This window comes from Apium graveolens, chromosome 8, assembly GCF_009905375.1.
Source record: "Apium graveolens cultivar Ventura chromosome 8, ASM990537v1, whole genome shotgun sequence".
In the NCBI taxonomy this organism is placed as follows: domain Eukaryota; kingdom Viridiplantae; phylum Streptophyta; class Magnoliopsida; order Apiales; family Apiaceae; genus Apium; species Apium graveolens.
The window spans coordinates 1,227,168-1,248,749 of NC_133654.1; the positions used below are offsets into that span (position 1 = coordinate 1,227,168).

General features: G+C 36.8%; 6 protein-coding genes across 6 annotated transcripts; 5 read left to right on the forward strand and 1 right to left on the reverse strand.

Moving 5' to 3' along the window:
- Nucleotides 1–600: 600 nt before the first annotated feature.
- On the forward strand, nt 601–2,748 carry LOC141677178 (uncharacterized). Its single transcript, XM_074482948.1, has one exon. The coding sequence runs from the start codon at nt 1,034–1,036 to the stop codon at nt 2,552–2,554; it is 1,521 nt and encodes a 506-aa protein (XP_074339049.1). The 5' UTR covers nt 601–1,033; the 3' UTR covers nt 2,555–2,748.
- Nucleotides 2,749–4,513: 1,765 nt separating this feature from the next.
- Nucleotides 4,514–7,322, forward strand: LOC141678446 (putative protein phosphatase 2C 65). The gene is made up of 5 exons (XM_074484768.1): nt 4,514–5,087; nt 5,581–5,910; nt 5,998–6,115; nt 6,211–6,434; nt 6,731–7,322. The coding sequence occupies exons 1-5, from the start codon at nt 4,836–4,838 to the stop codon at nt 7,127–7,129; spliced, it is 1,323 nt and encodes a 440-aa protein (XP_074340869.1). The 5' UTR covers nt 4,514–4,835; the 3' UTR covers nt 7,130–7,322.
- Nucleotides 7,323–8,240: 918 nt separating this feature from the next.
- LOC141678285 (cation/H(+) antiporter 15-like) lies at nt 8,241–11,061 on the forward strand. Its single transcript, XM_074484565.1, has 3 exons — nt 8,241–9,391; nt 9,472–9,952; nt 10,036–11,061. The coding sequence occupies exons 1-3, from the start codon at nt 8,471–8,473 to the stop codon at nt 10,755–10,757; spliced, it is 2,124 nt and encodes a 707-aa protein (XP_074340666.1). The 5' UTR covers nt 8,241–8,470; the 3' UTR covers nt 10,758–11,061.
- A 75-nt stretch (nt 11,062–11,136) lies between these two features.
- LOC141678286 (patellin-6-like) lies at nt 11,137–13,641 on the reverse strand. The gene is made up of 4 exons (XM_074484566.1): nt 12,633–13,641; nt 12,360–12,484; nt 12,015–12,156; nt 11,137–11,892 (listed from the first exon to the last, which is right to left on the reverse strand). The coding sequence occupies exons 1-4, from the start codon at nt 13,260–13,262 to the stop codon at nt 11,629–11,631; spliced, it is 1,161 nt and encodes a 386-aa protein (XP_074340667.1). The 5' UTR covers nt 13,263–13,641; the 3' UTR covers nt 11,137–11,628.
- Nucleotides 13,642–16,069: 2,428 nt separating this feature from the next.
- LOC141678712 (PRA1 family protein B4-like) lies at nt 16,070–16,996 on the forward strand. Its single transcript, XM_074485077.1, has one exon. The coding sequence runs from the start codon at nt 16,160–16,162 to the stop codon at nt 16,829–16,831; it is 672 nt and encodes a 223-aa protein (XP_074341178.1). The 5' UTR covers nt 16,070–16,159; the 3' UTR covers nt 16,832–16,996.
- Nucleotides 16,997–18,256: 1,260 nt separating this feature from the next.
- LOC141678060 (probably inactive leucine-rich repeat receptor-like protein kinase IMK2) lies at nt 18,257–21,356 on the forward strand. The gene is given in 3 exon segments (XM_074484254.1): nt 18,257–20,150; nt 20,153–20,396; nt 20,514–21,356. Coding segments are annotated over 3 exon segments (2,520 nt in total). The 5' UTR covers nt 18,257–18,506; the 3' UTR covers nt 21,146–21,356.
- Nucleotides 21,357–21,582: the final 226 nt, after the last annotated feature.

Genomic DNA, 21,582 nt, shown 5'->3' on the forward strand with positions numbered 1-21,582 from the left:
ATGTTCTGCAAGTTAAATATTGCATAAAAACATTGCAAAACATATTAATTTTCCGAATCATGCTCTACAAAGATCCTTATTTTATTTAAAATCTTAAATATCATGTATGTACTGCATATAAAATATTACAAAAATATTTTATTCTGCAAAACATGTTAAGTTTGCAGAACATTTGTTCAGCTTGCAGAACATACACATTCTACTTATTAAACTTATATGATCTTCAATAATTTTAATGAATTAGTGATACTCGTAAAACATATTTAACAAAATAATATATTTTATAATATTTCGATTGAAAGACATATATGGTTTTCAAGTGTTCGATGAAAATGCGGTCTCCATATAACTTTTCTCAATGGGCAAAATAACAATAATAGACTCCAAGTGTACTTGATGCATGGGAAGGGAATTAATTAATTAAATTAAAGTGCTTTGAAACGCGTAGGAATAACCTATTGACCCCGCACACACCAGCCAGCACCAATCAGGCATGCATGCTCCCCTTTACATATGAGCCGCGTGGACCCCTTTCTGTTACCGTCTCTCTCGGTTACCCCCCTCCCTCTCTACACAACCATACTGCTCCATCAAATACTTTCCCCTTCCTTCTTGGTCTTCTCCATTCATCTCTCTCCCCCAAATCTCTCTCTCTCTCTGCACATCATCTTCATTCATCTCTCCCAAATCTCTCTCTCTCTCTCAATCTCTTTCTGATCTCTCCCTGTCTCTCTCAATCTCTCCCTGATCTCTCTGATGCAAAACACAACAAACAAACCTTGTCGATCAAAAACATGAACAACCCATAAATCAACAAAATGTCTCCCCATAGTACCCCTCAATACCCAAACTATTTCCAATTCTTCAACACCACTCTCCCCCACTCCTCTCTCATCGGAGCTAACCACACCTCCGCTCGCTTCTGTTCCCGTTAGTCCTCACACACACACAACCCACACATTACATTATTAGTCTTTAGACACAAAACACAAACACATATACAGACATACACAGGATAATAATAACTAACAAAATGGACCATCACAAACCGAACCGAATCCGAAACATCCTAGGCAAACTCTTCCTATTCAGCCTAGTATTCATCGTCCTAAGATTCGCTTACGTTGTCACAATCCACGGCGAAACCTGCGACTCAACCGACTTCTGTTTCTTCTCCTCCCCTGATTCTAACAACCTCATCACCACCACCAAAGTGGGTCCCACCGCCACCTCATCATCCTCCATAATCATCAATCCCACCAACATTAAATCCTCGCCGTCCAAACCTAGTCATCAAAATCCAGCCGTTAAATTCTACTCCTCCGTCTTTCAAGATCTCATCGTCAACGGCTATCTCTCTCCCTCCTCTAAATCTCTCTGCGTTGACTCTCTCTCCCACGATGACGCAGGCGATGACGTCATCGCCCTTAAACAAATCGGCGTTGACGATTCTGTCAATATTTTCAAGAAATCAAACAAGCGGTTGGTGATCAGCTTCAAAGACAACACGTTTGATTTTATATTCGCCGGCGCCGGAGTTCTTGATTTTCCGGTGGGGTTTTCCGGCGAGGTGGCACGGACGCTGAAGCCCGAAGGGTATTTTGTGGTCCATACTTTCTCGAAAGATGAGTATAGTTTTAATTCTTTTATTGGTTTATTTAATTGTTGTAAATTTATACAATCTCGAGAAGTTGAGTTAATTGATTCGCGAAAATTTGTTCGCGAAATTGTTATGAAAAAAGAGGTTGAATTTATTCGCCAACGGGTTGAATTGCCCGTTGGCGGATACGATAATAAGGAATGTTTGGTTCCGGGGTATAAGCAAGAATTGATTAAGAAAGCTGAGGGTTTGATTTTAGAGGAACCATTAAAGCCGTGGATTACATTGAAGAGGAATCTCGAGAATATTAAGTATCTTTCGTCGATGGTTGATATTAATTTTAAGAATAGGTATGTTTATGTTGATGTGGGAGCTCGGAGTTATGGATCAAGTGTTGTGAGTTGGTTTAAGAAGCAGTATCCGAAACAGAATAAGACTTTCGATATTTATGCAATTGAGGCTGATAAGACATTTTATGATCAGTATAAGTATAAGAAAGGAGTCACATTGTTGCCTTATGCTGCTTGGGTGAGAAATGAGAGTTTGTTTTTCGAGATTAATGAGGATCCTGGTGGTGGTGGGGAAAAAGATGCGGTGAAAGGGAGAGGAATGGGACGGATTAAGCCTGTTCAGAGCGCAGGTAATGATGTTTCTGATGTTGATAAGATTCAGGGATTTGATTTTGCGAATTGGTTGAAGAGTACGGTGACTGAGAAAGATTTCGTGGTGATGAAAATGGATGTGGAAGGGACTGAATTTGATTTGATACCGAGGTTGTTTGAGACAGGAGCTATTTGTTTGATAGATGAGATCTTTCTTGAATGCCATTACAATAGGTGGCAAAAATGTTGTCCTGGTGAGAGGTCTCCTAAGTATGAGAAGACGTACGAGCAGTGCTTAGATTTGTTTACGTCTCTCAGACAAAGGGGAGTTCTTGTTCATCAATGGTGGTAATCGATACTTTTCTTTTCTCTGTCTGTTTTACAAATGAAAATTGTAATTGGTTGGATATACTCCTGTCATTTACCCCTTTGTAATACATTTTCCTCTTGTACTCTTAAGTTGTCCCTGGAATTAATCGAACAAGGAGACATCAATTCCTGCTTAGGGTTATCAGCTAATATAAATGTATACTCTTTTAATCTTTAGATGGTAAGTTGATTTTATATCAATTTGAGTTCCCCCCCCCCTTTAGAATTAATCTTATGTTTTTCTTGTTTATTATCTTTGTGCTTATTATTCTTTTATACTGCCATTCTGTATGTAGAATATGAATTGATTTTGTTTATGGCAAATACATTTTATACTGCTGTTTCTGTAAACGAGTACATAGAAATAGAATGTGGCCTAATGGAGATATGGCTATTATTGCAAAGGCAACTCATGCTTGCACCCCCCCCTACCTCTTGGTCTACTGGTACCACCCTCGCTCCAATACGCGGTTATAGGATGTCGAAGGTGCGTGTGTGAGTTTCTTAATCTTCAAAAAAATGCTGCACCTGCAAGGAATTGAAAATCCAGGTTGCTAAAGCTACTCTGGCAAGAAGAACATATCCATGTTTTACATTGCCAAGTTTAGCTGGATTCTTGTGGTAGTGTCTTTTTCTAGAGGCTATAGGAAAAAGGGTTGGAAGGTGCTCAGATAGTAGATGATTCAATAGAACAGTAATAGTATCTTGATGATAGGTAAGGCAACTAGCAATATTGGTTGGCAGCACATGGAATATATGTGTGATGCATTTTGTCAAATCATAAATGATGTGAAGTGAAGTTGTCTCCACCTCACATTCTTGATAGTACTTAAACAGGCAAGTAGTCAGTCATTCATTTGCATGAACAAAACACATGACCTTGTTTGTTACTACTACTCTGTTTATACCTGTTAGGAAAGTCTCTACCATTTTGCAGAAGATATACCATTTCTGACAAAGCTGCCTGCATGTGTAATGTGTTTCAATTGACTATGCTAAATTGCTACTGTATCTGAATGATTGGGCTAGATTCTTTTAAGTACATTTTGTAACTTTGTCTTTTTTCCTTACAAATGCAGATTTAATCTTGTAACACAACTTGTGTCATTTCTGGTTAAGGGGTAATGTTACATATACAAGAAAGATATGTGAGCATAAATAATTTGAAACCTTGTTATTAACTAATTAGATCCTTCTTTTAATTTGCTAAATAGATCTTATTAAGATCATCTAATCTCATAATCCAGTCCAGTGTGTTGTACAGTTTGGCTTATTAAAAAGAAAGTAGTATAAACTTCAAAGTCTAAAGTGGCACTCTAAAGTACAAACGGCTCTTTATTGTCTCACCCCATTTGTGGCTCTTTATTGTCTCACCCCATTTGTTTTCTTTTAGGTTGTTAGGTATATTTGTATCATTGTATGTGAACTTCAAGTATAAATCCAATTTCATTATCGAAATTTCTACCACGTGCCCAAGGCCGAACGGCATACAAAAAATTGTAAATTTAACTCATTTGGATTATTTTCTTCTTTTTAATAGTGGTGGACTCTCTGCATACACAAAAAGTATATCTATCAAAATAACTCAAATTTATAAGTTTTCGCGCATATTATGTATTCATGGGCACGTGGTAGAAAAACCGTTGAATGTTCTTTAACTTACTACAAAATTCGAATCATTATATCATACACTGACAAAAGGTTCTATCCCACCTTCAAAGTTCACCAAAATTATAAAATTAAAATACGAATGTTCTTATGCTATCGAGATGTGTCTTAAGGAATCCTCTTGAAATTATATAAAATTACGAAAAATGATAGGAGACCGAATTGTCTCTCAAAAATTTATCAAATGCTAATGTATAATGTGAATTATAAATTTATTAATAATCAGACGAGCCTACAAAACTTAAAACGTGACAAATATTGTGATATATTACTTGGAAACAATTTTGAGAATCAATTCCGCCCCTCTTAAGTATCTGATATATAGATGTATAATTTACTAATTGATATCCAGACTTACATGGCGTGGCTTAATATAGAAAAGGACCGAGAAAAGGGTAAATCTTTGATATGAGTGAGGCTAATTTTACACATGAAGATGATCTGTAATCTTTGAATTTCATAATCATATTCTTTAAAAGGCAGCATTTTAAATTCCTAATCTTTATTCACCTAAACCTAATCAACTGCATTACATTAAGCAAAGCCCTGATTAGCTGTTTTGAAGGTGAGCAAATTAAATTTTCTCTGATAATATTATGGGGTTCGGATCGACATTTAATAGGGTTGCAAAAAGAATGGGTGCATGCTGCCAAGCTCAAATCAAAGGAGACAGAAATGATGGATTACCAGCTAGAATGAATGGAGGAAAATGCAATGAAAGTGAAGATATTGTAACTCAGGGTGATTTTGGTGCATTGGTGAGATTGCAAGGATCCTCTACTTTTGTTTCGATGCATTCTCAACAAGGCCGAAAAGGGATTAATCAAGATGCTATGACGGTTTGGGAGGTATTTCAGATATTTCTTATAAGCATTCATCTACTTATCACTTATAAGTTTTTTTTTTTCATTTGAAGTCAAAAATTACTTATTTTAAGATTTCTCAGACGTGCAATATGTCTGTTGTGTATTTTATTCTTTCGGAAATCGATTTGTCTATGATTTTGGTTAGTAGGTTTATGCATTTGTATTGCATTTTCGGTTTTCTGTTTGTCGATTTGTGTTGTTATATATCAGATGTTTCAAATACAATGTGTCGAATTGAAACCTAAGAACATTAAGGATTCCCTAGAACCTAGTTGCTATCATGAACTTAAGGCTTGGAATTGAGTTCGCAAGACCCAAATTGGTTCTAGGTACAGCATTGAATTACTTTCAGGATAATATTCTCATTCAGATTGTAAATATCTTCGCTGAATTTGAAATGCATGGAGCACACTTGTTTAATATGCTTATTCAGGAAACAAACAATCCATTGTCACTGAATCTTAAATTATACCAGAACTTTATTGGTGAGCAAGATGCTGTCTTTTGTGGTGTGTTTGATGGACATGGTCCCTCAGGTCACAAGGTGTCACAGTACGTGCGCGATGTATTTCCCACGAAATTTTCTGAATCATTTAAACATCCACGATTTAAAACAAGCGATGCTGGTGAAGGCGGAAAGTCTGATAACATTGATGATCCTGTTGGCGATAATCACGGTCCACTATATTCATTAGTGAAGGCGAGTTTATTGGAGTCCTTCAAAGTTATGGATGAGGCTCTTGAAGCTAATAGTAGAATTGAGAGTTATTGCAGTGGCGCGACAGCGGTGACAGTACTAAAAAAGGTACATCTTTTCTTCTTGATGTGGATTTTAATTGTTGATACTGATACTTTATCTTTATTTTACACCTTTTGATCTCTATATCTTCAGAACTTGCACTTGGTGATTGCAAACTTGGGGGACTCTCGTGCAATTCTTTGCACAAAAGGACATAAAGATCAACTCCTTGCCGTCCAACTCACAATAGACTTGAAACCGGATCTTCCATGTAAGGTGTTCAACCTCGACATTTTTAATGTAAATAATAAATTTTTCGAGTCTAGATTAGATCATTATATGTAAACCATGTTATGATGTATCTAGGTGAATGTGAGAGAATTTGGAGTTGTAAAGGTAGAGTTATGGCATTAGAAGAAGAACCGAGTGTTTATAGAGTATGGATGCCTGATCAAGATTGTCCTGGTCTTGCTATGTCAAGAGCTTTTGGAGATTTTTGCCTTAAAGATTATGGGCTTATAGCGGTTCCTGAAGTTTTTTATAGAAAGCTCACAGAGAAGGATGAATTCATGGTCCTAGCATCAGATGGGGTAAGCATAATTAGATTTATAATTCTCATTACCTAGGAATATACTAGGATCTTTGCAGTCTCTTCTGTTCTCGAATAAATATCTTCAGTTTAAATATGTAGAGAGCCCCTAATGATCAAATTTAGACAAGAAGTAATTGACATTGAGTTGCATATGGAGTTGTAGTTTTAGATTCTGTGAATACTGTTTCTCAAAAGTTCAGAACATTATCGCTATTTATTTAATCACACGTAGCAGGCAAATGCATACATGCCAGTCTTGTCTAGAAGTAATTCTAATTTCCTTTTCTCTTTCAGTTATGGGATGTTCTGTCAAACGAAGAGGTCATACGTATTGTTAATTCAGCACAGAAGCGATCCTTAGCAGCAAAACTATTGGTAAACAAGGCCCATCGAGCATGGAAATACAAATACCCTTGTGCCAGAATGGATGATTGTACAGTGATTTGCTTATTCTTCAAAGGACATCCATCACTGATCAAATCCAAGTCTGATACATCCCAGATACAGAAGTCGACGGTTGAACCTCATTTTCAACAAGGTAACTTGGCCACTAAAGATGATGGTCTTGAAAGTGTCATGGCTTGTTCTGACATTGCAAGTGATCAGACTGCTCATGGTGAAAGTCCTAAAATGGATGCTTCTACTTATTCTCATCGGACCGGCCTTACAGTGAACAAGCGTAGACCAACTTAAAATTTCAGTTAGACACAGATACATCTATGTATTATGTGAGTTGTTTTAGAAGCAAAGAATCTGTTTATCAGATGTTAGCATCACTTTTTGAGGGAGGTAGCATTTTTTTTTGCTGCCAAAGGCTATATCGGAAGCATCGATTTGATCCTAGCATTCTAAATTTTTATTCAATCGGAAATCAAACTCCTTTTCTATCTGATATTTCATTGTCGATGGAATTTAACATAAGTTTTCAGGTATATTTTTTGCAACTTTGCAACCATTGGATCAAAAACTGTAGAAGAAAACGCACTGAAAAATATCAAATTTTATTCTGGCTAAAGCTGTTTCTATGTGAAATATATGATCCTATTGACGCCTTATTCTAATATCTTAAGATTTTAGATGAGCTGATTACTCAACATGATATCAGAGCTTAGACTGACGGGAGGACTAAGTTTGTTTTAGATGAGCCGGTTACTCAACATCCTACAGAATATTTGTTAAATAGGAATTTATAAATTTAATTCCTTTTTTAAGAATCTTGCAATTCTCATTGCCTTGCCTATCAATATTAGTGGATAAGAGTCATTAACGGCTTGTAATTTTCTGTGTTAACATAAACCAATCATAAAAACATACCTCATAAGAAAATAGTCAGACATTGTAGCTAAAACTATGCAAATGGTAGATTAACAGCCACTAATATAATGTAACTGTAATGAACACTAACTGTTTTTCCACCTTGCTACTTCTGTCTTTCATGAAGTTGAGTTTTGTTCTTCTTGGCATTGCAAAAAATGGATGCAAAATCGGTGTCAAATACAAGTTCTCCAGACACTGGACCTATATTCTGCGAAAAATTTCAGATGCAAGTACTTTCTACTGGCGTTTTTGCAGGAAGTAGTCCTACACATTCCACTTTGCCCCTTCTGTTGCTGCAACTTGGTTTAGTTTCTTCTTTAGCAGGACTCCTGCAATACGTACTTAGGCCTCTCGGTGTGCCTAGACATGTTACCGATATTCTTGTAAGTTTCTTTTTGTGGTCTGCATTCGATGTTATAACTATTTCATCCCTGATTAAGCATCAAATAGTACTGCAGTCTGCATGAATTCAGTTAGCTTTCTTTAGTATAATGTCTGTGAATAATCTTTCCAATACCCTTGTTAGAAGTTCTACTGATATTTGAAATTCAGTTAGCATTCTTTAGTATAATGTCTGTGTAGAATCTTTCCAATACTCTTGTTAGAAGTTATACTGATATTTGAACTTATGGCATGTAGAGTGGGATACTATTGGGTCCATCTGGTATTGGACGGAACAAAAAAATCTTCGATGTCTTATTCGCTCCAAAAGGTGTGATGGTGCTCGACGTCTATGAAACGCTATGCATGATACTTTTTAGTTTCTTCGTAGGACTGAGAACTGATGTGAAAGTTGTGAAAAGAGCAGGTGGATTGGCACTCACAATGGGGATTATATGCAGCTTACTTCCGCAGATAATCAATGCAATCGTTCTTCGCATCTTAACCAGAACAATGACAGATGCCTCCGATATTCTTTCGTTGTCAGTGACTGCAGGCCTGGAGGGGCTGATTAACTTTCATGTTGTGTTCCTCACTCTTACAGACCAGAAGTTTGTTAACACTGAGGTTGGCCGAGTAGCCCTTTCATCTTCAATGATCTCGAGTTTTTTTAGTTGGATAATGATTATGTTGCGGAGAATCTACCGTGATTCTATCCGTGGCCGTATAGCTCTGATCATAATAACACCAGTATGCAGAGCAGTTTTGATACTTGTTACCTTGTATGTGGTCCGCCCTCTTATGTTTTGGATGATAGGTAAAACACCAGAAGGCAAAACCTTAAAACAATCATATGTTTGTTCAATGGTACTCATTCTATTTGGCTTAGCTTTTTACTCTGAACTGAATGGAATGCATCACGTGTTTTCGTCTATTTTACTCGGTCTGGCTATCCCAGATGGTTCCCCTCTACAAACAGGCCTAGTGAACAAGCTTGAGGGATTTGTTTCTGGAGTACTTATGCCCTCGTTTATAATGAATGTTGGTCGAAAAGTCGATATCTATAAACTCGAAAGGAGCACCTTTGGAAAAGTTGAGGTTTTAGTAGCCACAAGCTTCTTGGGTAAACTAGCAGCAAGTATGATAGCTTCATCATTCTGGAGCATGTCTCTGACAGATGCCTTCTTGATTGGCCTCCTTGTGACTTGCCAGGGCATATTTGATATTCAATTTTTCACTATAGCTGAGAAAATTGAAGTAAGCAACTTAATGCTGCTCAATCACTGGTACATTGTTGCTTGCATTTCTCTTTAATGATTGTATATTGATGTTTGCAGGGTCTCAGTATTGAGTGCTTCACTGTAATAGTGATCATGGCAATAGTGATACCAACAATTGTAACACCTATTGTGGCATACATCTACAATCCTTCGAGTCAATATCGAACAGCCCAAAAACGTGGCATTCATGCCACGAAATACAATCTCGAGTTCAAGATTCTGGCATGTATTCGTCAGGAAGATACCGTTCCAACTCTGATCAATGTCTTGGAAGCTTCCAATCCCACAAGAAAAAGCCCCATTTCAACTTATGTTCTTGATCTCGTCGAGCTTGTTGGCCAAAGCATACCTTTATTCATCAGTCACAAGCTTAGGAGAGGTCCATCATCTACAAGATCAAACAGAACTCAGCGCATCATCAAGGCCTTTCATCAGTACGAGTTGCAAAACGAAGGATTTGTAACCGTCCAATGCTTCACCTCTATTGCCCCCTTTGAGACAATCCACAACGATATTTGTTTACTGGCACTCGAAAAAGGTCAGAATCTTAAACGTTTAGATGAGCTGGTAACTTACTAAGTCACCTTATGTTAAAATTGTGATATCATTTCATTTCAACAGGCACGTCATTGATAATCCTTTCGCAGGGCGCGGTTAGTAACGCTTCAATCAAAGAAATGAACAATAACGTCCTGGAGCATGCACCTTGTACAGTTGGAATCCTAGTGGATCACAGGGTTCTAACCGAGACAAATGCTGCAACTAGGCCATGGCTGTGCTTCCATGCCTGTTTGGTCTTTATAGGAGGACCTGATGACCGTGAAGCACTAGTATACTGCAGCAGAATGTGTGAGCACGCCAACATTACCCTTACTGTTATACACATTACTGAAGCCAACCCGGCTCAGATAGATTTGGATGTCATAGACCAGTTCAGAGATACAAATGTCTACAATAACCGTGTGTTCTATAAATCCGAAGGTGTAAGAGAAGGAACAGAGACAGTTCGCGTGCTTCAGTCATTGAACAGCATTGACTGTGATCTTATTGTTGTTGGCAGAAGACATGAAGCCTTATCACCAGCAATGTCAGGGCTTGCAGATTGGGGTGAGAAGACACCAGAGTTGGGGACCATTGGCGACATCTTGGTGTCTCCAGATGTCGAGAATAATGCAGCTGTAATGATATTGCAGGTGCATAGTTCACACCAAGAAAACGAATTAGATCTAACTACACCTCCACTTACCCCAACTAAAAACTTGAAATATATCACAACTGTTGATCCTGATACAGAGTTGGCAAAATTAACTGAACAAAACTCTAAACATAAGGTTCCTAGTTAACTGTTGCTAAATCTAAATTTCCAGTTGAACTTGGAAATCTAATCCTAGAAGGCATTTCATGATGTACAACACTTTTGATGGTCTTTTTTCGACAGAAGCTCCACAGAAAGAGGTCAGATAGAGCAGAAATTATGAAATGAGATGTTATGTATACAATGGAGTCGAGTATGTACACGACTTGAGGTCTCATAGATACTCAGTATATCATACATTTATGCATAAACAGATGGGATAAACTCTGATGCTCCATTTGATTGTAAGAAACAGAATGAAAGATTGTGAAATTTAGTACAAATTGCATTCATCTTTGTTTATATTTCTTCTTCCGAACCAAACAAAGAACATAGAAACTGCATGTATTTGATGGAAAAATTAGGGCTAGTTCGTAAAATATATTAGCAATGCCAAAAATTAAAGATCATAGCGGCCAACAAGGCAGACCGGTACCTCACCAAGCAACAAACAGTTCACTTGCTACACAGAATATGGCACACAAGAAGTACAAATCTACTAAGCTATCGTATAAATCTGCCTTATGCCTTTTGTGATTCAGTACAATGTTCCTTAGTTCTATGCCTCTAGAGGCAAGATAAACAAGCACTAGAATAACTGCCACATCTCATGGTAAGCCAAATGAAACAGATAAATAGTGTTTCTACTTGTAAGCAATTATGCGCGCCAAGCATAAGACCTTGTTTCTCTCTGTGATTTTGCTTTGCTTTAAGAGTTGTACTAATTGGTACACACATTCTAGGTGCAGAAGCAGTAGTAGTAGATGATAATGACATATAATGTTACATAACAAACATTACTCTTTCAGAACAAGATCAAACTAGAGAAAGGGCAAAATAATTTTCATGTATCCTTATATTTAATTTGGAGTACTAGCTTTACGGACAAGATATCGATATGCAGCTACCTTTCTTTTCCGGCTGCTGGAGTTATCAACTGAAAACACCATTTTTCCAGCTTCCTTTGTTGTATATGAGTTGTGGATCGCTTCTTCTGTGACTGCCATCTTCCTCGGTTTCTCAATGGCTATAGTGTAGCCCCCTTCAGTGTTTGGCACATACTCAGCACTGTATTCCAATTCCCACCCTCCAACCACTAAATCCCATGTTATTGTAGCACCAGCCTACAGATACCCCGCAAACAAAATAATCTACGTTTTAGTAAATAAAAAATTTACCAAGATCTTAACATCATAACTGCACTAAAGATATATATTAACAAGATCAATGACATTTTAAACGTAACCTCGAGGCCTTCAATCTGTATGTTCACTTTCTCTCCTCCTTTGATAGTGAACTCAGAAGCTGGTTTTGGTGGACTACTTCCCAAATCACCCGGACGGCTCAACCCTCCATACTGAACTGGAACCTCTTCTGGCCTAATGTACCTTTACAAAGTATATGAAAACAACTTTATCATCTTCATGTAACATATCTAAATAAGCCTTAAAGACAACTTCATAATGTGTAATATACAAAACTGAATATTGCTTTGCACAGTAGTCACAGTGATTCAACCAGTTGGTACTTAAATTCATGTAACCACCCAATTATAAGTATTTTAATTGTAGAAAAAAAACAAGAAACTCACTTGTAAAGAGTCTCTGTAACATTCCCTTCCTTACAAACCAAGAATTTGCTCTTAGTTCTCTGAGTTAGAAATGGACTGAATACTGAGTACAACATACTGAAGTACCATGGCACATTGATGAAAATCTGAACACAAAAAGTAAACAAATTTTTCATAAACAAATTTTCAATATCAAAAAGAGCTACCAGAACGCAGTTTGTTGCTCGTTTACCTTCAATCTCGATGTGTTCAGTATACTAAAGTATAATAACAAATAAGGGAAAACACGAATACCTTACGAGCAACCATTTCAGGATAATTGTCTTGAAAGAGTGAGAGAATGTGGTTAGAAGTTACCCTAAGCTCTCTTTTAGGCATGTCTTTCAGATCAGTAACTTGAATAATCGAATTTATACCACCAGGCTTGAAATGCAACAACTTAATACCTTTTTCGAGAACTTGAACTCTCCATCTTAAGAACTTCTTCAACTTATCATCATCACCAAAGATCTTATCATACATTGCCTTATCTTTAAAAACTCCATATGCATTGTAACAAACTGGATGTCCTTCTTTATCATAACCACTCATATAAGCAACAAGTCCTTCAAGTTCTTTAAATCCTAAATCTTCATCCAAAATGCAATCAGCCTTAAAATCTTTTCTCCAAGAAAGACATTTCAGCAACATTTGCAGAGAGTCTTGAACTCTAAAATCTCTAGCCCTTAAAAATTTCAGTAAAATCACATCAGCCTTTTCATCTCCACTTAAAAGATGAACACCCCACATAGAATCAGAGCCATTAGGAGTTTCTTTGAGCTTTTCTTTGAGTTCTTGAAGTGATTTTCTTTCAGATAACTTAAGGTTTGTGAGATAATAAGTGTCTTCTTTAAAAGAAGGTGTTCTAATCTTAATAGTCTCCATGAAAGAAATGATCAAGCTTTTGTTGAAAAGATAGGGATTTGATGAGGAATTTGAGATGGGGTTTGATGTATTAGTGAAAGCTTGAAGAAAATTGATGAGATTAATGTAAAGCTCTGATTTTTATAAAGATTTAGTGGTGAAAAACTGGTGTGGATAGTGTGAATAGAGTAAAGTTTCAAACTTTGAGCAAGTGAGGTTGCCTAAAAGTGTGCTTGCAAAGTTACAAAAAATGGTGATGAGTGAGAGAATGTGTTTTGTTATGATGCATAAGCGTGATTGTTGCAGCAAAAAGAGGAATGAAAAACAGTGGAAATGATGATTCAAAACTAGAAAAGAAAGAGAGGGAATATTGGGATTTGTAATTTGTATACATTAGATTTTGGCTAGAGTAGGGTGACAAAACAAAACCTTCAAACCAAATTGCTTTTTTGAACTAAAAAGCATCTTAAGGTAAAAAACCGAAATTTTTTACTCTTCTTATTTAGGATTAAAATACCAATTTTCGAGTAAAATGACCCTAAATACCAACTAAAATACTCTGGTTCGTGTTGATATGCTATTTTATGAATTACGAGAGTGGAGTTAGGACTAATACGAAGCATTGAAGTATCACACGTGATAATTCAGCAAGAGCCACGTGACATATTTTAAGCCATTTTTCCGAAAAATTGTATTTTAAATCAACAAAGTCCTTAACTATAAGGTATTTTAGTCATTTTCTCGAAACATACATGAACGTTAGATATTCATCGAGAAATCTTTATCGTGCAATACAAGGTGAAAACAAAGGGTGTATTTTTGTTTTTGCACCATCACAGTTGTTGTGTCTGCACTTTAGACAAAAACTGCAAATTAGTCTTCAAGTGTGGCCATATGAATTTTAAAGCTGACATGAGGGGCCATTTAACAAGAAACTAATGTCTGCAGACCGACTACACTTTTGGATATTACTCCATCTGTCTCAGTACGCTTTCCAATGCTCATTTAAAATATAATTTCATAATATTCTAAATAAAAGTTTTATGTTTAAACTTTTATTAAAAAAAAATTTGAAAAAAACATTACGGAACTATATGTTATAGAGGTCTCGAAATGCGTACAAATAGTAAACGTATAGAAATCAAGGGGTGGAGGAAGTACGTAATTGACAAAATGAACATTCAATTTATGCTTGTGTTCAACTTCATTGAATCGATTTGTTAAACGATTTGCAAATAAGGTTATGCAGAGGTCGCGGATTTTTTTACACGTAACTTTTGTTTATTTTAAGTTCGTCTAGTTCACACTATGCACCGTCCTTGACAAGATTCGAATCATCGACATCTCGTAACTGGAGCGAGAGAGATCCGGTTACACCTCTTGTTAGTGTAACGGGAGACATTCTTGTTTAATGAAAGCTTAACTTGTTATTACAAAAAAAGAATCTAATGTAATGTAGAAGAATTTGAATACATTAGAAGAACTTCAAAAGCTTAAATAGGAATATAAATAGTTTTTAATAAAGGATTTTTCTAGTGTGTGTCTAAAAACACATGTTAAGAGTTAGTATTTAATGTTGTGGAGAGCTCATTAATAATGATAGACTCACAAGAATCTTCATCAATGAAATTTTTATAACTTATCAATCACACTTTCTTAGCACGTGCTCACAGATACACGCCAGAGAACGTTTAACAAAAGCTAATCCCTGGACCAAGTGGGGCCATCTAAAGCGAATTGAGCATTACTTCGGCCCATGATGTCGGCTTGGAATGATTGGGCCCGTTGTTGCTTTTGCCAGTGTACATAGTCCAGTTGGCCCAGATAGAGACACTTTCATATTTGAATCCAGCTATTGTTGTTTGTTCTTCTGCAGTAGCAGAAACATACATTTGGTATCTGCTTTAACTTTTGACTTTGTGTCTGCAGGGAAATGAAGAATAATTTATAAAATTAAAATGGTTGCAGTAAAAGTTAACAATGTACATGCATAATAGCCCGTGCTTAACGTTAATAATTACTCAAAACTTTTATTACTAAGTACAATCATTACTGTTTTTAACCCACTCTTGTGAGTCACACAATCATAATCCCGAGGATGTGATCAGTATCGATTTATACTTCGAAAACCCGCTAATATTTTTTCCGTTTCAAATTATATCTTATTAAAAATTCTATTTTTTAATATGAAATATATATTAAAAATTATAATTTATGAGAATTTTTAAAAAAATAATAATTTTGAAAACATAGTCAAAATATTTTCAAATGTGTGCGAAAGTCGGAGAATTGTGTTAAAAGGTGGAGGGAGGAGGGGACTATCTAATCCCTTTGGGCTTTGGCAAAATAAAGCTATCTCCAAAAAGATTTGATCCAGAACTCAAAATGGGCTCATTTAGTTTGATACTAATCCTTGTCAAAAGCCCAAATGTTGACATAGTTTACAACACAACTAGATCATGTAATAAACACTTTTGATAGTTCTAAAGTACCCACCAGAACACAATATCATTAAAAAATTAAAATAAATAAAATAAACTGAAACTAGATGCCTTATTTGAAATTTGGCAGATCATCCCAAATATATATATAAATCTTCATTGCAAATTAGCAACCTGATCATTTGCTTTTGGTTGATCATGTTGATAATATTGAGCTACAGTTAAATCTCGATAAAAGAATACGCTCGGGACCGGAAAATTTTATTCATTCGATATGATTATTCGTTTATCGAATATTCGTTTATGGAAGTCGGAGTGTATTACCCTTGTGAAAGTTAAATTTATATGTATCCAATGAAATGTCTCCCTTATTTTTCTCTCCTTCAATCTCTAGTTACAGAATTAATACCATGAATTTATAATAGGCCTGGCTTCTCTCATATATCTGATCCATAAAACTTTACTAATCAATAGATAATGGCTTCTAATCCTGAACCAGCAAATCTCCCACCTATAATCACCCAACCTGCAGCTCCTGGTGGCTCTGCAGACTCCCTACCACCTGCTGCAGCCCCTGCAGTCCGTGCATTTTTCAGCAACATTATCGAAACAGCCCGCCAACGCCTTGCATGTCGTCGCCCGTGGTCAGAGCTTGTCGATCGCTCTGCATTCTCGAAACCAGAGTCTGTATCTGACGCCACAGCTCGCATCCGCAAAAACTTCACCTATTTCCGTGTCAATTATTTATGTCTAATTGCTCTCATTATGATATTTTCTCTCGTGACACATCCGTATTCGCTCCTTCTTCTCCTCGGCCTTCTTACTGCATGGATATTCCTGTACCTTTTCCGCCCTGCTGATCCTCCAGTTATTATCTTTGGACGTACATTTTCAGAACGAGAAACGTTAGGAATCCTCGTATTAAGCACGATTGTCGTGATTTTTTTAACGAGTGTTGGATATGTTCTGACATCTGCCTTGATGGGAGGACTAGCTATTGTTTGCGCTCATGGAGCATTTAGGGTTCCTGAAGATTTGTTTCTTGATGAGCCAGCTGATTCTGCAGCTACCGGATTCCTCTCTTTCATTAAATCTGCCACCACGGCGCCACCATCGGCTCCTGTAGTTGTGGCTACTGTTCGTGTTTAGAGATTTGGTTTCACTGTGCTAATGGCATGGCCAAGCTATATTTTTTCGAAAATTGATGTTTTTTATTAATGGCGAAAATTGATGTTTAAATAGTCAGTGTCTACTCTTTCAAGGTTTGCACTTGTGAACATTTGGAATCCCTCAAAGCATCGATGTTTAACAGGAGCATAAAGAGCACAAATACAGTGCCCTACTTGTGTTTAACGCATCACTCTGAGGCGTTATTAAACTCAACTTCTACCCAGACTCTGTAAATACATGTCCAGGTACCGATTAGGCGCTTACCCAGATCACGGGGGTTCCCCCAAAAAATTATGTAAATGTTTTCTTTTTCCCTAGAAATAAAATCAAACGAACATTTTCCGCAATAAAATTTAGCTAGCTCTCGATACCTGGGTGTGAACGGATCGGTTCGGTTTTTACCGAAAACCGTTACCAAACCGTATAAGTTGGTTCGGTTCGGTTTCTAGTTAATAACCGTAACCGAATCGTGCGGAACTGTTTTTTCGGTTCGGTTAACCGTACATCGGTTTCGGTTTTTTCCGATTTTTAAATTTGAAATCTAAATTTTTATTATAATTATAAGAAAGAAATACTGTCATTTTACCATTCTATTTAGTCCTTCAACTTTATAATCTAGAAATTAAGGATACGGCAAGAGTCAATACAGCGAGCAGCAATGTACTGGTTTATTTCGACTACTAAGATTATGTATAGTAAATAATTTATTATGAATATTTAATAATATATCATACATAAATAATTCTAATAAATTAATAAATATTATAAGCGGTTCGTTTTTTCGGTTCAGTTTTGAGGGGGAAACCGAAAACGTAACCTAACCGTTATATCAGTTCAGTTCGGTTACGGGATTTTTCAATTTTTATCGGTTTCAAGTTTTTACGATATAGTTTTTCGATTTTTCGGCTCGATTTCGGTTTTTCAGTTTTAGTTTGCTCACCCCTACTCGATACTTGCTACTCATAAATTTCTTAAATTCCTGATAACCATCAAAAGTCACCAGAATTCGGTAGTTCGTCGCATACTTAAAATTAAATTTCTATAAAATACGAAACATGCCAAAAATTCGACTTTCTTTTTTTTTATAATTACCGTTCTTCGTTTACTAAACGGAGTATAAAAATAATAACCGAGGATGAATAATTATGTCGAAATTAGTAAAGATCTAAACCAGTGCTTATAGACGTTATTAGCAACTAAAAGTGATTAATCCCAGTCAAGGTTACATGTAGTAACGTTCTCTCTGAAACTGACAATTTTGATCATATTATAAACAAACTACAATAACAACAAAACTTTATAATCACTTTAATTTCTTACCCGCCTAAAAAAGAGCCGTTAAGTGTGTCCCATAACATGTGACATTATTAAGAATTAGTATTATCAACCAAAGAAAGTAGCCGTTAGTTTCAAACAAAGACTCAGTAAACTCAACTCCTCTCTTGTCTCCAAAACCTAAGATTCTTACATCTTCACATGTTTTTTGTCAGTCCCCTCTCTTATATTATCTCTCCCATATAGTTTTCTGTACTACATTTGCAGAGAGATTGTAGCTTCTAAAGCTAAAACCTCAGTCAAAAAGTTTTGCAAGATCAAATCTTTTTGAATACCCATCTCAAATCACTCACTTCTTTAGTCATTTCCGAGCTGTTGGATGGAAATCTTGTGTCGGATATCGTGCCCGAGTTTTCGAGCCAAGAACAAGAATTTTGGAAAATTTTCTTGTTGTAGTGGTACTAAAGTTTGTACTATTTTTCTTGTTTTGATTTTGTGTTTTTGTTTTGGCTCAGGAAAATCATTTGATGGGGTGGTTGTGACAGAAGGAGATCATCAAGCACTTAAGGCCATCAAGCGCGAACTGATTGATTTTCGAGGTGTTTTGAGGAGCTGGAATGATAGTGGCAATGGAGCTTGTTCAGGTAGCTGGCAAGGAATCAAGTGTGTTAATGGTCAAGTCATTGCAATTCAGCTTCCATGGAAGGGATTAGGAGGAAAAATCTCGGAAAAAATCGGGCAACTTCAAGCCCTTCGCAGGCTTAGTCTTCATGACAATTTTCTTGGAGGTCCAGTGCCTAATTCTCTTGGCTTCCTTCCAAATCTCAGAGGGGTTTATCTCTTCAACAATCGCCTTTCGGGTTCTGTTCCTGCATCAATTGGTAACTGCCCTAATCTTCAGAATCTTGATCTTAGTAATAATCAACTCACTGGTACTATTCCTCCTAGTCTTGTTAATTCTACCAGGATATATAGACTTAATCTAAGCTATAATGCAATTTCCGGTTCAATCCCTAATAGATTCGCTTATTTTCCTTCACTCACATTTCTTGCTCTCCAACACAACAATCTATCTGGTTCTATACCAAATACTTGGGGCTTAAATACGAATGAATCGTACCAGCTTCAGTCCTTGACCCTTGATCACAATCTTCTTTCGGGAAATATTCCATCTTCTTTAAGTAGATTGAGTAATCTCGAAGAACTTAGTTTGAATCATAACCAGATTGTTGGATCCATACCTAGTGAATTAAGGAGCCTCTCCAAGCTTCAAATGCTAGATTTGTCGAATAATGCAATCAACGGAAGCTTTCCTGCTAGTTTCTCGAATCTTACTTCTCTTGTTTCATTAAATCTTAAGGCCAACCACCTTAAAAATGAAATCCCAGAAGCCTTGTCCAAATTGCATAATCTTACTGTCCTAAATCTGAAGAACAATGAGTTTGGCGGTCCAATTCCAGGCAGTATTGGAAATCTATCTAGCATTACTGAGCTTGATTTTTCGGGTAACATTTTTAGTGGAGAAATTCCTAGCTCATTAGCCGATTTGCCAAAGCTTGCTTCTTTCGATGTTTCCAACAATAATTTGTCTGGGGAAGTTCCCTCTAAGCTTCTAGACAAGTTCAATTCTAGTTCTTTTGTTGGTAACATTCAGTTGTGTGGATTTAGCCCTTCTACACAATGCCCTTCTCCCCCACCTCAACAACTTTCGCCACCTCCATCGACATCACAGGTTTCAAACCATCGAAAAAGCAAAGGACATAAGACCAAAAATATCATTCTTATAGCTGCTGGTGCTCTACTACTTGTCCTACTTGTTTTGTGCTGCATATTGTTGTGTTGCTTGATCAGGAGAAAGAGTAAATCAAAAGCGAGTAAAACAGCTGGCCCAGCTGGTACAAAGTCAGTTCCAGCAGTGGGAACTGAGGTTGAATCTGGTGACACTGGAGGGAAATTAGTCCATTTTGATGGCCCGTTTGTGTTCACTGCCGATGATTTGCTATGTGCAACTGCTGAGATAATGGGGGTAAGAGTACGTATGGAACAGCTTACAAGGCGACATTAGAGGATGGCAATCAAGTAGCTGTGAAAAGGCTAAGAGAGAAAATAGCCAAGGGACAGAAGGAATTCGAAGCTGAAGTTGTTACACTTGGAAAAATTAGACACCAAAACATATTGGCTCTTAGGGCCTATTATATGGGACCTAAAGGGGAGAAGCTTCTGGTTTTCGATTACATGTGTAATGGGAGTCTTGCATCCTTCCTCCATGGTCAGTTTGCTAAATACTTCTCCGTTACGGTTTCAGTCCTTTATACATTTCAATAATTCAGAATAACTGTGAATTTTTTGTAATCGAGTGTTTAATCAGAATGTCTCATATGTGCAGCTCGAGGTCCTGAAACCGTGATCACCTGGCCAACAAGGATGAACATTGCTATGGGAATAACAAAAGGCCTTTGTTTCCTCCACTCCAAAGAAAACATAATTCATGGGAACCTCACATCAAGCAACATATTGCTGGACGAGCAGAACAATCCCGCAATTGCAGATGTTGGCCTTTCAAGGCTCATGACAGCTGCTGCCAACACCAATGTTATTGCCACAGCAGGCACACAGGGTTATTGTGCACCAGAACTCTCAAAGCTCAAAAATGCCAGCACGAAAACTGATGTCTACAGCCTCGGGGTGATCATATTGGAGCTTTTGACAGGAAAATCACCTAGTGAAGGCACAGAAGGTGTTGATTTGCCACAGTGGGTTGCATCAATTGTAAAGGAAGAATGGACTAATGAAGTGTTTGATTTGGAACTTATGGGAGATACTTCAAACACAAACGTGAGCGACGAGCTACTTAACACTCTAAAATTAGCCCTACATTGCGTTGATCCTTCACCAGCTGCGCGTCCAGAAGCCCAAGAAGTTCTCCAGAAACTAGAAGAGATTAAACCAGAACTTGCAGCAGCTCCAAGCACTACTACTACTGATGAAGCTCCTGAACTTCCAACAAAAACTGAATGAAGAAGGCTGGCTGACATGCATTGTTGGTTGCTACATACATATAAACAGAACAATACTTGTAATATATATAGAAAGTACAGATCACAATAGTTTCTTACATATTTACATACATGTATATAGTAGTGATCTAAGTTACATTTCATTTGTTCAATTCTTTATGGTGTGTTATCCTATGCTACTAAATAAAAAGTTGAGTTTTCTAATCATATTATCTTTGCATTGCATGTCATTTCAGGTTCTTTATAGTATATTTTTCCAGTCTTGAAAAATTGAGACGTCTGGGTTCTCACTGAAACAGAAAAAGAAGGGTTACTTGTTAATTCTTAAGAACATCCCAAAAAAGAAAATAAAAACAAAAAATAGTAACACCAATTATGTCTTTGTGTTTGCAGTACTTAAATTAGAAAACTGAGACTCTTTAAATGATAGATCAAGAA